At 48.7% G+C, this 15526-nt stretch overlaps 1 protein-coding gene across 1 annotated transcript; it reads left to right on the top strand.

Annotated features, from left to right (window-relative positions):
• LOC308072054 (two pore channel protein 2-like) lies at positions 1-15047 on the top strand. Its single transcript, XM_080408374.1, has 19 exons — positions 1-261; positions 434-516; positions 2969-3083; positions 3711-3839; positions 4083-4199; positions 5321-5439; positions 5618-5719; positions 6897-7023; positions 7791-7992; positions 8645-8789; positions 10370-10555; positions 10996-11060; positions 11348-11435; positions 11725-11794; positions 12341-12560; positions 12784-12874; positions 13173-13286; positions 13660-13778; positions 14505-15047. The coding sequence occupies exons 1-19, from the start codon at positions 241-243 to the stop codon at positions 14648-14650; spliced, it is 2259 nt and encodes a 752-aa protein (XP_080264500.1). The 5' UTR covers positions 1-240; the 3' UTR covers positions 14651-15047.
• Positions 15048-15526: the final 479 nt, after the last annotated feature.

Below are 15526 nucleotides of genomic sequence, written 5' to 3'. Positions count from 1 at the left end.
GGCAGCGGCGAGGCGGCGCTGGAGGCGGCGCTGGCGCCAGCGGAGGAAGCGGCGGCGGGCCCGGCCCGCCTGCCAGCCCACCAGCACGCCGGCGGCGAAGGCGGCCAGCAGCGCCCAGCGCACGGCTCGCGGCCGCAGCGCCTCCAGCGCCATCCCGGCCGCTCGGCTCGCGCCGCCCCCGCTTCCGCCGGGGCGGGGCCGCTAAAGGCGGCGGGGCCGCGGGGCGCGTCTGCCCGCGCTATGGCGGAGGCGGCGTCGCAGGTAGCGGGGTGGCCCGGCGGGAGGGGGGGTCCGCGAAGCTGCGCCGTCCCTCGAGCCCTGGGCACGCTGTGAAGGCGAGAAACGCTCCGGAGGGAGCCGCTTCGGGCTCTGCTCGGAGTTCGTTTCAAGCTCCAGCACCCACTGACCAGCTGCACTTCTCCCTTTTCCACAGGATCTCCTGCTGGCAGCAGCGTTTGTCTCTGATGCGCAGTACAACAGAAATATCCCTTTTAAAACCTCCCCAGAGGCAGTCAGGTAAGGAGTTCTGCGTGCCCGCAAACACCCGCGCCATCACCTTGGAGCAGGGCTCTGTGCTGGTCTCAAGCTGGGCGGGGGAGAACCCACTGCAACCGTGTCAAAAGAGCAACAGCCAAAAAAGGTGAAGGGCAAGGCGGGAGACCTCGGGTTCTCCAGCTGGATGCTGAGAACGTTGGGTGGGCAGGATGCAAAGAACTAGATTTAAACTGAAGTGCGTGTGTTAAATGGGGTGCATCTGTGTGTTGAGGATGGGACAAGAAATAAAACCCTGGGTTTTGTTGGAGGGAAAGAAAAAACTTTCAAGCTGCAGCGCTCTGTGGGGATGAAGAGTTTTGGAAGCTTGGTCAGCCCTCACCATGCTTGGGAGGGCATGCTGGAGCGTGGCTGTGCTGGGTGTAAGAGGCAGGGTCTCGGTAGCAGGGGGCTGCACAGCTGGCCTGTGTGGGAGAACAGCCCTGTCCCAGGCCATCGCAGCTGTTACAGATTGGCTTGGCAGCAGGTGACACCAGCCCAATGCAACACCAAAACTTCGGCTAATCAAAGGAATGTATGGCACCTCTGCTCAGGTGTGCTTCAGAAAGGGTGGTTGCTGCTAGCTAGGGGCAGCAGTAATTAAAAGGTTACGTTAATTGGCAATAAGTGCCCCTGCAGTGGTGACTCTCTTTGCTTTTAGTTGCTGGCAAGAGGCTGAGCAACTTCAGAGAAGTGACTTTTCCTTCAGGTTGGGGCTGCTTTAGGCAAACGCCTGCCATGTGTAAAACTTAAAAGAAAGTGGCTAGTGTAGAAAGGAAAGGTGATACAACAGACTGCCAGCAAAGCGGTGGGTGAGCATTAATGGGTCCTGTAGCCCTCCCCACAAAACCCTTCCCTCTTACTTCTTGGACATTTTGGAGATGCAAGTATAGTTAAGTATGTTTGTTATAAAGGATTTGAGCAGGTTCATGCCGTTGCATAGTTATGGTGCCTGTCTGATTCAGAAAAAAACGGAGTGTGTGCATATAATCTTGGTGTGGTTTAACCCTAGCTGGCAACTAAGTACCACACAGCTCCTTGCTCACTCAGTGACACCTTGGTGGGATGGGGAGGAGAGTCAGAAAAAGGTAAAATCTGTGGGTTGAAATAAGAACAATTTAATAATTAAAATAACAACAATGATAGTAACTGTAATGAAGAGGAGATGGAGAGAGAGGAGTAAAATACAAGGGAAAAAGAAAAAAAGCAACAAGTGATGCACAATACAGTTGCTCACCCCACGCTGACTGATGCCCAGCCAGCCCCCAAGCAGCGACCGGCAGGCCCCAGCCAGCCACACACACCCACCCACCCCACCCCGGTTCATATACTGAGCCTGACGTTCTGTGGTATGGGATAGCCCTTCGGCTCAGCTGTCCTGGTTATGCTCCCTCCCGGCTCCTTGTGCACCTCCTCGCTGGCCAAGCATGGGAAACTGAAAAGTCCTTGGTTTAGAGCAGGTGCTGCTTAGCAACAACTGAAACATCACTGTGTTATCAACATTATTCTCCTACTAAATCCAAAACACAGCACTGTACCAGCTGCTAGGAAGAAAATTAACTCTCTCCCAGCCAAAACCAGGACACCTGCCCAAGTAGGCTTAGTATAACTAAAAGAAATTATTAGGTTTTACATGGTTGTGTCTTGATGGTGTAATTAAGGGTATAATATCATGTCATCTGTGTAACTGCCTGCCCTGTAGTGTTTATGCAGGTGGTTAATTGGCAGCTGAGGTGACTCTTTGGCAATGTTGGCAGGGTTTTTTTATTGGCAGGGAAACTACATGCTTTATAGAGCTACTCTACATCTCCCTAAAGGAGCCACTGTTGTATGCCATAGTGTGAAACCTCCTGTGGGAGGCTGAGCTGGACATGTTCATGGTTTTTGCTAGCATTCACCAGAGGTTTTGCTGCTGTAGGAGTTAGAGTGCTGCTTGACCTGTGTATGAAAAAAAAAAAAATTTGCTGTGCAAGTCCATACTTCTCTTTGGTGGCTCTTCTTATCTCTTTGCTTTTTAACCTGAAAGAAAAAAGGATGCTAGATAACTGATCAGACTTAATTTGTGTGTCCTGTGGATACCTGAGCTTAGCAGAAGTTTGCACTCAAATTAAGGAACAAGGTAATTACAAAAAGGAAGCAGCTTTAGCAAATCTGCATGTTGCAGTCCTCAACTGAACTGGAGAACACCTGTGTTGCACCTTCCTGGATTTTTTTCCTCCCTGAAAGGGAGTATGGCATCCATTGGCTATGATGCTATAAGAAAGGTCCAGGAAACAAATTGCCAAATCCCTGGCTGGCAGAAATTGTGCTGCTGTTACCCTTCTTCCTCCATGACTCGTTGGGACAGTGTGCGCTGTTCTTCCAAGATGCGTTTGGTAAGCGCATGGGTATGTGCACTGAGGCCTTTATTTATGGTGCCACTGCCTTCTTTCTACAGGCTTTATTATCTCTATAACCACTGGATTATGCGAACAGCCACCTACTTCTTCATCTTTCTCAACCTGTCCCTTGCGGTGTTTGAAGAACCTGCTGTGTATCCGCTCCCCTTCCTGGTAAGTTTTCAGCATAGGAGCAGCAATGCAGCCAGCATTGCATTGCTTGGTAGAGCAAGCAAGGGTTTCTTGCTTGAAACTAGTTGTCAGAGGTGTTGGGAGATAATTGAGGTTGATATTTCCATTTATACCTTTGCTCTACTGAAATGGGGACAAAAAAGAGCATAGAAGTTACACAGGGACTATGGGAGCCATCGTGGCTGTCAGCAGTGGCTGATGTGACTGCAGAAAAAGTCACGTTGCTTTTCTGCACCTCAGAACAATTCCAGCCTTCTGTGTGACCTGAGCCCGGTCCTCATGTCTGAAGGCAGAAGTGGAGTGTTGCCCTTAGGACTGACTTCTCTGTAGCCTTTGTTCATTCAGCACTAGTGTGTTTGCGAGAGGTGTGCTAAGCAAATACAAATTTACAGGCTTTAACCTGCCTGTGGCAGGGAATTTCACAAAAGGAAGCCTGAAGCTATTGCTCAGTGCCAGATACATGAGCCCGTGAAACAGTCGACAGCAAAACCTGCTGGAAAAACTTTTATACTGACTCTGCCTGTACCCCAGCCTGAACATCCTCATCTGTGTGAAAAGGGCTAGCACCACTCTCAGTTGTCCTGACTTGGGCCCCTTCTCTCTCTGCAGGTCACTTCACTGGTCGAGGTGTTGTGCCTTCTGGTGTTCTTTGGCCGACTGGTACATTTTGCAAAAGTCACCCTTCGCAACGTCTTCTGGAAGGATACCAAGAACATCTGCATCATGGTTGCAATCCTGGTGAGTTAGGCCTAGGGGAGCCTCCAAGGTTGAAGTGGCCAATGCAGAGGTGGCGTTTTCCCCCTGTTGCTTTCCTGGTAACAAGCCTGATGTACAAGAGCCCTGGTCAAATCAACCAACAGTTGGACCTGTTCTCATGAACCTGTCACCTGTGCGTGTCTTCTATCAGATAACCCTATTGTCATCACCATCTAGACACATTTCTGACATTACTTCTGGGAATTTTCCTTCTTTCTTCTACAGTTATCCCTAACAGACTTGACCATATGTGGGGTTCTCAGGATATACAATGTGAGGAGCATTCGATGGTCAAGAATTGTGAGGCCCATCTTCCTGATCAACTTTGCAGAGAGTCGCCAGGTAAGGAAGAGACCTGGTGGGATGTACCCCTGGTGCAGGATCCTGTTTTTAGACAGCCTGCTGCTTTCTGAGATACAGGGAATTTAGTAGAAAGGTTTTTGTGCAGAAGTGGCAGAATTCAGGTTCCTGTGAGTGAAGGTTTCTTTCAGAGGTGACCCGAAGCAATAATTTGAGACAGAAAAAAGGGTGCATTAGCACTGGTGCTGCTTGGGTGTTGTGCAAAGCACTGAAGGGCTTCTGCCTGTACCTACGGGCTGGGTTATTGTTGTCCAAAACCCTGAGCATGCTTGGAACTAGAGGTTCTCACCAAACATGGTGCTGTGATTATTTAGGGAAGATCATGCTTAAAGCGTAAGACTGCAAGGAGAAGAAAGAATGTTTCTTGTAAGGTCAGCCTGTGTGCTGTGTTTAGTCCAGCCTGTATGGGAGGAGCAGCCTCTGTTTCCAAGCAGAGTTAGGTGCTGTCCTCAGGAGGTGTCAGCATGAGCAGTACTGCAGACAAGAAAACTGTTTCTCCCTAGGTCAGGGACCAGGTTGCTTATTTCTGGAAGTCTCAGAGGTGAACAACCACATGTGTTGTGCTGTTCTCGGAAGGTGAACTTGCAGTCCAGATGGGTGATTTGGACTCTGATTCCTGTTGTCACAGGGAGATCTTTGCCCTGCTGCCCAAGACTGTTCTGGTCGTGACTTAGAAATGAATAAGCTGTTGTGGTCTGGAGGCCTGGGGCAGGGAGCAGTTGAACTCTTGGGCTCAGAGTGTGTGTTTTGTGGCCTAAAGTGATGGGCTTCTGTCCCCGATCAGTCCCCTGCAGCAAGAGCATCTCAGCAGTGCGGCAGGGCCCTCTGTCCCTCGGCTAGCCGCGTTTGTGGTGGTGTGTGCATAGGGTCTGCCCTTGTTGCATCTCCTCTGGGGAATGAGGAGGAAAGGCCTGATACCCTTGCACGGGTTTTAGCAGAACGAAGCTGGCATGTCTGGGTCAGAATTTCTGCCCTGTGACAGAAGTGTACCTGTGGAACCACTTTGCTTGCCTGTCCCTGTGTAGGTGTGTGATCCAGGTGGGTCGATAAGGGGGAAGGACAAGTAGCACCTTGCCTCTAAACACTTCCTTTCTCCCTGGCAGATTCGGAGAGCCTTCCGCAGCATCCGCAACACACTGCCAGAGATCACCTACGTCTTCTTGCTCTTCATGTTTAGCCTTCTCATGTTCTCCCTCATGGCCTTGAAGCTGTTTGGTGAAAGGTGTGAATATTTCTTTTGCTCAGAGCTGGATGGGAAGAATGTGTGTGATACTTTCGGGCAGGAGAGAATCTGGCAACTCCAAATGATTACTAGTGAATACAAGCACTGCTGATATGTGTAGTTCCTGTGGTGCGATGTGATCTCTGTGCTTAACTTTGGACTGTCCTTTTCCTTCTAGGAATCTCCAGACAGCAGAAGGTATGCCGTATTTCAAAAACTACCTAGAAATTGTGTTTGACCTCTATGTGCTGGTGACGGCAGCAAATAGCCCGGATGTCATGTAAGTATGCTGAGCTTGCAGTCTTTCTGTTGTGAATGCTGGTGCCCCGCTCCTAGTGGCAGGATCTCTGGTTAGAACAATCCTGTGTCTTGCACAACAAGGTATTTCAGAGTGGCAACGGGGCTCTTACTTTTTCCAGCCTGCGAGGGTTTCGTGAATTCTCAGCTATCTGTTGTATAATATAAATGGCTCTGAACCAGGATCTGAGGTTAGGAAGACTTCTAGAAAATCTGTATTAAAAATCTTGCTTTCCAAGTGACCCAGTTTCCAATGAAGGCTTACACTATAGCAGGGGTCCTCAAACTTTTTAACCAGGGGGCCGGCGCGCGGATGAAGTGGCAGGCAGTCATCTGCGGCTGCTTGGTTCCCCCCCCCAGCCCACGGCGGAGGAGGGCGGGGGGTTCTGTAAATGCCAGGGGGCGGATTGAGGACCCTGGGGGGCCGTATCCAGCCCGCGGGTCATAGTTTGAGGACCCTTGCACTAGAGGGACAAACACACACGCTTTTGGATTAAAAGCCTTTCCTGGAAAGGAAGGGTGTGATTTAATCATCAGATGTCTTTTTCTTTCATAATATTTGCAGGGCTCTCTAGGCAGACTTTTTAAAATTTTCACAGCTGTGTTAAGCTTATGTGAGAGCTGGGCTTCACATCCTTATTTGTTCTGAGTTCCCATTTCGGCTTTTATTGTCAAGGTGCCATCAAAGAGGAAGGGCAGGCCAGGAATGGCACACCCGTACTGGAAATGTGCTGAACAGAACTGGAATGTTACAGGGGCCCTGGGCATTTAGACTGAGAAATGCCTCTAGTCTTCCTAGATTAAGTAGAAGAGGAGATCTGAGCGCAGTGAGGGTCTGGAAAGCCAGTAACCAGCTTCTGACTAAGGCATCACCTCAAGACTTTGCACTTAAATTTAGCCATGCTGACAGAAACTTCATGTCTGTGCTTTCTCTTCTGTATCCCTTCAGTCAGGGCCTGATAAACAGGATGAAAACCTAGTGGGGAAAAAAATGTTTTCCAAAGGAACTAATCCAGGTTTTAGCTTGGCTGTTATCTAGCAAGTTTGATCTGCCTCTTGAAAACAGTACTTGGAAATCCATCTGGAAGATTGTTTTCTTACGGCTTCTTTTATTTTCCTGCTGGTCTGCCTAACATGTAGCAATCTCTCTGCTTCTTTAGGATGCCAGCATTTGACTTCAGCTCATGGTACGCCCTGTTCTTCATTGCCTTCGTCATTGTCAACACTTACATCTTCATGTCTCTCTTCCTGGCTGTTGTGTACAATAACTACAAAAAACACCTCAAGGTAATGTTTGGAGGGGGTGAGTTGCAATTGGTGACTGCCTGCTGTTCTGTATAACCTTGTAAGGAAATACCTGTTTTCAGTTGGCTCTAAGTGCACGGCACGCTTTTTATGCCACTGCGTGTGCCCTTAAAGCAAAGGGAACTTAAAGGGAGGCCAAATTAAATAGTTACTCTTTGCTGCTTCTGCTCAAACTGAGTAGGTGTGGTTTGGTACTTGTGATCAAAAGGTGAGAGCTGGGAATTCCTGAGTGCTCCCATGAGGGAACTGGCTCTTTCTCAGTAAGCAGGCTGCTAGGTCTTCCCAGAAGCTGGTCTCCTAAGGGTATAAGGTTCTTCAGCCTGCTTGTAATCATGTCCAGAAGCAGATCTCCACCCCTGTTCTCAGCAGTATTCACTTACGGATGGGAAGCATGTGTGGGCACATCCTCTTTGCTTCTGTGACCTGTGGACATGCAGATCCTGTGATCTTTACATCTCCTTCCTGTTAGGGACTATCCTTTGTCTTTTCTTCCGGTTTTTCAATGCATCTCCCAGCAGCAAGCAATCTGTTGATACTTCCAGTGTGCTGTGCAAGAGAGCCCATGGCTGCCTGTTAAATAGCATTTCTCATCACCCCCGCTGACTGTGCTGTACTCATTGTGTCTAATACCACTCCAACTGTGTTCCTCTGAGTCTCTTCTTGCATCTCTGTGCCATGAAAATAAGATATTTAAAAGCAAAAAGGGGAAAGGGTGACTGCCATTGCCTGAATCACAATAATCTCTCTAGAATGAGATCCGCAAGCTTGCTTACATGAAGCACCGCAAGATGATAGAGGCCTTCAACCTCCTGAAGGAAGAGGAGGGAGCACAGTTTGTGGTTAGAGAAGCCCGGTGGAAACAGCTTGTCAAACTGGTGGCTCCTGATACCAGCAACTCCCACCGAGAGCTGCTGCTACGCATTTCGGATGATGAGCAGAAGGGTTTCATAGGTGAGCAGTGGGCCAAGGGACTGGGGAGAGCCTGTGGTCAGGAGCCTGCTGCTTCAAGGGTTTTAGCACTGGGACTGGTCATTTGTAATGGACCCAGAGGGACTCTAGGCCCCTCTTCCTGCTTCCCTCTGGACTGCTTAAGTCCTGAAAGGTGTTCTTTCTGCCTGTGCTGTAGCCCACGTCATGTACACTGTGGGTGGCTCTTCAAAGCCATTTGAGATCAGGCCAAGCTCACCATGGCAAACAGGACCTCCTGTTGTCAGCACAGGGCAAGGAAAGCCTCCCTTGTTACCGGATTCTGCCAAGCAATGTGGCTTCCCACACAGTCCTCTAGAGCCTCTTGCCCTGCTCCTGCTGGAGACGGGATATCAGGAGAGATGGGTCAGTCATGCTAGTTTATGCCCCTCCTGATTGTTAAAGGTTTGTGTTGGTTGTTGGCCTGTGGCTTGAGCCAGTCCCCCCAGGAATGGGGCACAGGAGCTGTTTGAGTACAGAGTGCAGCCTGTTCTGTGGGCACATGCATTGCCTGCTGCCGTAAACAGATACTGAGTCCAGGTTGCTGCAATTCATGTGCATATGGGTTTGCGTTTGCCAGATGGTGTCTTTTTTTTAATGACAGCAGACTGATGTGTAGTGCTCTCCTCTGCTACAGACAAGAAGTCCTTTGTACAACTGGCAGATCTCCTCAACATCCAGGTGATTACTCTGAAAATACGCAGCCATCCGCTGGGGCAGTGGATGCCTCGTGTATACAAGTCAGCAGCAAGTCGGTTCCTGCGCAGCATGGTTAGGCACAGGTAAGCCTCTGCTGGTGGAGGAAGCAGCTCTTAACATTCAAAGGGCTGCAGAGCAGTGGTGGTGCAAGCAAAAGCTTATCTGGGTGTCCTGCTGGAAAGCACAAAGTGCGTTTAGGCAAACATCAGGCGTTCCGTTTTCAAGTGTTCTGTGGACCAGCTCTGATCTTAGGTGACCTTAAGTGTTGTGGAGAAGCTAGACTTGGCTGTTGGTAAGTCCATACCTATTCCAGTCCCACTTACTCAGATTCTTCATGTGCCTTGAAGGACCAGACTAAATGCTTCACTTTAAGGTGATCTTACCTCGGCAGTCTCTGCAGCAAAGCTGCATCGTGCTGCTTCATCAGCTCTTACCGAGATGGTACTGTGAGCTAGAGCTAGAGATCTGAGTCTTCCCAAAATTGCAGAACTACTGAGGTTGGAAGGACCATCTAGAAACGGTCTAGTGTAACCCCCTGCTCAAAGCAAGGTCAGCTAGAGTAGGGTACTCGGGGCTATGTCTAGTTGGGTTTTGAGTGTCTCAAAGGATGGAGATTCCGTAACCCCCATATAACCTGTTCCAGTGTTTGACCATCCTCTTGTTTCAAAACAAACAAACAAAAAAACCTTTTTTGTTTAAATGGAAAATCCTGTATTTCAACTTTTGCCCCTTGCCTCTTGTGCTTTCACTGGATACCACTGAGAAGAGTCTGGCTCCATCTTCTCTGCACCTTCCCATCAGGTATTTATGCATATTGAGCTGCCCCTTCTCCCCTTCAGGCTGAGCAATCCCAACCCTCTCAACATGTTAGATGTCAGACTATCCTATCCCCTAATTGTTTTTGTGACCCTTTGCACTCACTTCTAGTATTTTCATGTCTCTTGTACTGGGGAGCCCAGTTCTCAACACAACACTCCAAATGCAGCCTCAGCAGTACTGACTAGATGGCGGGGGGGATGACTTCCCTGGACCTGTTAACAGCACTTTCTAATGTAGCCCCAGGATGCTCTGGGCCGCCTTTGCCACCAGCACTCGTTACTGGCACATGTTTAATCTGACAACCGAGACCTGCTCAGACCCTGTGCAGTGCTGCTTTTCAGATGATTGACCTCCCAGCCTGCACTGGTGCCTGAGGTTATTCCTCCCCAGGAGCAGGACCTTGCGTTTTGCTTTGAACATGGTGGGATTCCTCTCTGCCCACTTTCCCAGCATGTCTAGGTCCCTCTGACTCCAGCGCACCAGTGGGTGTACCAGCCACGCCTCCCAATTTTGTATAGTCTTCTGGTTTACCCATCCAGCCTTTCTGCTTGGGAAATGCTGCTTGGCATGTTGGAAACACAGTAGCAGTCTCTAAGAGTTTGTTTAATACTGAGACCATTGACACTTGTGTACTTTGAAGGCTTGTGCTCTGTTTTCTGCTGAACTTCAAAAGCAAAGCTAAACTCTGCAGTAACTTCTCCTAAACTCTTACATTTGGGGAGAACTGATGGGGAAAGATAGTTTCCTAAATGGCAGCATTTGAGACAGGAAGCAAAGAACTTCTGAAATAACTGCGTAACTTTTACCTGTTTGGGTGTGGCAAACTGATTTTTTCTTCTTGCAGGGGATTTGTTTGGACTTACGACATAATCATTCTAATAAATGCTATCTTCATTGCTCTGGATGAGGAAACCCCTTATATTTCTTACGCGGAGTGGGTCTTCCTTGCTTTGTATATAGTCGAGATACTCCTGAAAGTGTATACTTACGAACCGAGAGCATTCTTTGGCAAAAATCAGTTCTGGAACTGGTAAGTGGGATCAATGTTTGTGTTAAAGATGGTGTGAAAAGTTGTGAGACTTTTTGTGTTTGTGTTCAGCTCCTCAAAAACTGAAAGTTTCTTGGAGAGATGGGCTGCTTAACTCACATGCCAGGGCATAACTAAAATGATTGGATGCATCAGAGGACATTGTGCTCTTTCGTGGCCTAATCTGGCTCTGACCGAGACTACTGTGCTCTGCTCTGTGTCAGGGATTGCTCTGCAGCATGTGAAGATGGTGGCTGGACAGGGGAAAGTGTTTCCCTAAACCTAGCTTTCCCATCTTCCCACCCTGCAAATAGTTTGAGATGGTGCAGGGCTGTGTGGTGCAGATGTGAGGAAGAGGGGTCACTACTTGTTTTTGTCATGTGGCAGCTTAAGCACCCCTTCTGTCACCGTAAATCTAACGGCACTGCCTTCCCTCGTGCTAGGTTTGATACTCTCATCATCTTTGCTGCCTTGACTGCAACGATACTCAATACCACCCTGAAATCGAGTAAGTGCAGCTTAACTAGTCTGCATGCATCTGGGAAACTCGGTGGTCTTGAGTAGTCTTTTGCTATCGCCTCGGGCTTGGGAGACTTTTTGACAAGATAATGAATTTCCTATAGGGTGTCTTAAGAACTAACCCAGTCTGTTGTTTTGGGTTTTTTTTTATAGCTACCTTGTTATATATATGTTTAACAAGGACATAATTGTAACAAATGTAAGAACATGCTTTATCTCTATGCTTCCCTGATTATTTTTCATAACAAACCAATTATTTTTTTCTTTCTTTCTCAGCCACAAAGTACAACAGCCAACAGATCCTGGATATTGTCTTCATCTTAAGGGTCCTCAGGCTAATAAGGATTGTTGACAGCGTTCAAAGGTAATGAAGAGAATGGGGTAGGGATACGGTTGGTTTGGGGCAGGGTATGAGGGTGGGCAGGCTGTGTCAGAAGCCGGCCAAGGCAGTGCCTTGAGTTGCTCTGCATGGCTACTTTGGATTGACCGTGGCCACTCAACAAAGCAGCCCAAGGCCTTGTCCCAGCATGCCTGGGGCAAGCCCAGCAGCCTCTCTGGAGGGTTCCTTATTTATAAAGACATGTGGGGAGCATGGGCATGGCCTTTATAAGAGCCTCCCCACACCAGGTGTTGTCGTGAATCGTTTGCTGTAGGTTCCGGGTCATCATGAACACGCTGATAAACATCGTACCAACAATGTTGACATTTGGTGGGCTGACTCTGGTAAGAAATCATGGTGTCTTAGCTCAAAGCACTCCAGTTTTACAGGAATGTGTCTTAAGTCTCAGGCTCATGCTGTTTCCAAGAGGATAAATGCAAATTTCTGGATGGCGGGCCCTTGAAACTGTAAGTGTCCACTTGACCCTTGGTCATTGCACGAGTAAATGTGTGCAGAGGGGCTGGGTTCCTGCTGGTTGCCGGGTCAGGACATCCTTCTTTGCTCCATGGGGCAGTGAAGATGTTCTCTGCGGTCTGGGTCTCACACTGTGAGGAATCAAACTATGGTTTGGGCAAGAAGCTGAATGAGAAATCTGTTTCTCTAATAACTCCCTAAAAATAGCTTCTATTGTGATTTGAGAATACTTCATTTCTATGTACTTGGGCTGTAGTTCTTGGCTTATTTATTCCTGCCTGGTAATCGCTCTCCAGTGGCTTGGGTCTCTTGGACTCTGTGCTGCCCCTCAGCTGCTTGCTGGCTCTGTAAAAACTGGAAAACCTGCTGGAACTCTAAAATTGCTGTGGAACTTGCAATGGGGTTTCTCTTCCCAGGTTGTGTACTGTATATTTGCTATCATTGGCATGGAGTTGTTCTATGGGAAAATCCAGTTCTTTCCTGCAAACTCAAATGCTCCTCACGCCCTGGAATGCGGAAACCCAGCTCTCAAGGATTCTCTGTTTGCCCGTGGGAAATACTGCAAGAATAATTTCAACAACTTTGCATCGTCCTTCATCGTCCTGATGGAGCTCACTGTAGTCAATCAGTGGCATGATATCCTTTGTGGCGGAAGGTTCAAACGAGAGCGCAGTGATCCGTGCTCTTCCCCTTGTATTGCACACACCCGTGCACGTAGTGCCAGGCAACAGAGAAATGGTCCCTGCAGAGGGCTTTGGTCAGAAGGTTGTTGCTGGCCAGGTTATCTGGTTCTTCTCTCTGCACTTCTCTCCAGCAAGACGTTCTCCTTTAATGTTCTTGCCCTTAACTCCCGTTATACTCTTTGCCAATGGATTCGCCAGCGTGACAGTTCAAGCTGCAAAGCTGTATTTCATTGCCTTCCACATTGTGATGGTGATAATTATTGTCAAGTAAGTTTTGGTTTGCTCTCAGCCGCTTTGAAAGGAAGAGGGGCTCTGCTTGCTGCCAGAGCACTGCTGATGGCCCCAGGGTCACAGGTGGTGTGGCCCTTGGAGACAGGCAGGATGTCTTGTAGAGGAATCTGCAGCATCTGTTCTCATCTCCCCTGACTGAGAGCTCTCTGTGTCTGGCAGAGGAGGGGATGGAGTGCTGGGTGATGAGCCTGGGAGATGGTAGATGATGCCCGAAAGCAGGGGGCATGCCAGTAAGGAAACGCTGACATGTAATTCTGCTCATCATTTCTTTCAGTATCTTTGTGTCATTCATTTTGGAAGCTTTCTTTGTGGAGTACTCCCTAGAGAAGAGTGAAGTAGAAACAGCCATTGAACAGAAAATCCAGGAGCTGGGAATGGGAGTTCAAGAGTAAGCCCCCCCAAAAAAGAGGGCAGTGCTGGTTGTGGCTGGTATGGCACATGTGAGGGCTGTGGGACTGGAGGAAAAAGCCACCCCTGGTCCCAAGGTGTGAGCTGAGACTCCTCTTCCTTGTCACAAGGAACTTGCTAACCTGTCATGACCATGTGGGCTTGGTCTAGGTGTTACCAGAAGGCTTTTTGCATTGGCCTTGCAGCTGCCTTGCCAAGCTTTTCCAGCCCAGGGCTGTTGCCCGGAGGATGCTGGATGCTAACACCGTGACTGGTGCTTGCCCTGTCCGAGAGAATCCGTTGCCTCTGAGTACATGTGGGCCCCGGGGGAGAACGTGCTCCCCTCTAGGTAACTTGTGGCCCTTCTTGTGTAGGGATGAGCTCCAGGATGAACAGCTCCTTGATAACATGGAGAGTGCCGAGCATGACCTCGAGGGGGAAGGTGAAACAAAGCCACAGTCTAAAGGGCTGGTGTTTAAAATTGCCTCCAAACGTAAGTGCAGCCCTACAGTGTGCTCAGTCTTTTGTTTAAGAGGCCAAGGCTCTGAACTGTCCCTGATCGTAACCCTCTCTCTGGGGAAGCTCCTAAGCACTTCTGCTTCCTTTGGGCTACAAAGACTGCTAAACCCAGCTGGAGACTTTGGGAATTGTGGACACTCTAACGTTTGCTGTTTCTTTTTACTTCTGTAGCAACTCCTTTTCCTCTCTCCTACCTCTGCCCTTCTGTGCACGCTTGTCTTCCTTACCAGCCCATGCAGACATTGCTGTGGTGCTGCTGTTGCCGAGAGTCGGTTTTCTTTTCTCGTTCCTACATGCACTTTGTATTCGTCCTGATTTGGATCACAGGGTGACTGTATGCTTCTTTCCTCTAGCTTAGTGGCTACTTTTTAATCTGTGGGCTTTCTTGCTATGCCTTAGCAGTTCACCAGGCTTGTGCTTCTTGGCATGTCAGCTCACTGGGATCACAAATCCGTTGAAGGACACACGGGAATAGAAGCACTTAAAATAATGGTCTTACCCTTTACAAGTGCTTACGCTGCTTAAAAGTATGTGGAGGTAAAATGCCAGGAAACATAATTTGGGGTGTTTTCTTGCCTGTTCAGCATAAAGCGTGGGGAGCAGCCTTTGACTAAGAGCTGCCTTAAGTTAGCTGCTACCTCACTTCTGCTGAAGAACAGGAATGGATGCTTACAATGACTCTTCTTTTGGCCACCTGCAGGCTACAGGACGGTTGATGCTCTGCTCCAGCGCATGTTTGAGGCAGAGATACCCCTTGAGGATGAAGGCCCTTCATTTGAAGAGATCTTAAACTTGTCCCCTGCCACCGCTGTACCTAGTAATCTGACTTCTGAGAGTGCAGCCTAATGGGGGCGACCCACGGTGGTCGAGAAGGAAAAGCTAATTCTCAGCTGCCCCGGTCTGGAGCATGTTCCCTGGCTGGCTGCTCAGCACGTGGGGAATGGATTAAGCAGCAGAAAGGACAGCTGAGGCTGGGAACAGCTTCATCATGTAAAGGAGCTTTCTCTCATGTAAAGTCTCATATAAATGTTGAAACTGGAACTGCCCTTATGGGAAAGCAGAGGGAGAGCCGGTGTATCTGACCGTGCCGGCTGAGTAATGGTGCCGTATGCAGTATGTTATGAAATACCTACTTGTAACTGGAATGTTGTATTACAGCACTTTTATATGCATATGTGGACCTGTGTAAGCTGGATTAAACGGCTTTTTAGTCCATTAAATTCAGCAGTCTGAAAAAAAGCAACCATTTATCATGGAGTTGTTGATGGGAGGGGCTGGGTGTACAGCATCGTATCATCCTCCTCGCACTCCCCCAGGCGCAGGGTCCTGGGATGTGATGATGATGAAGATGGGTGTTGTGTTAAAGGGGATGGAGTAATTTGGCAGAAAATAAACCCCCTTGCCTTCTAACTCTCCTCACGAGGTGGGAGGTTAGGTGTGGCTGGGTTTGAATTCTAAGTGATGTCCAATTTACCACCATCAGTCCAGTCGCATTTAATATGTATATTAAACTGCTGCAGATCTGAATACACTAATAGCGGTCTGTGCTGCCAGTCCAGCCGTGCTCGTGAACTAGGACAGCCACACTCTAGGGTTTGGTCATGTTCTATGAGAAACTGTGATGACTAGTGACTTAACAGTGCAGTTTGATTTGTGCAACAGATATACAGGTTTTTGGATGGCTGGTGATAGTGACTGTCTGCAGAAAAGCATGTGCAGGTA

Source organism: Falco punctatus (genome assembly GCF_963210335.1).
Source record: "Falco punctatus genome assembly, chromosome: 12".
Taxonomy (NCBI): Eukaryota; Metazoa; Chordata; class Aves; order Falconiformes; family Falconidae; genus Falco; species Falco punctatus.
This window is presented reverse-complemented; position numbering and strand designations above follow the sequence as displayed.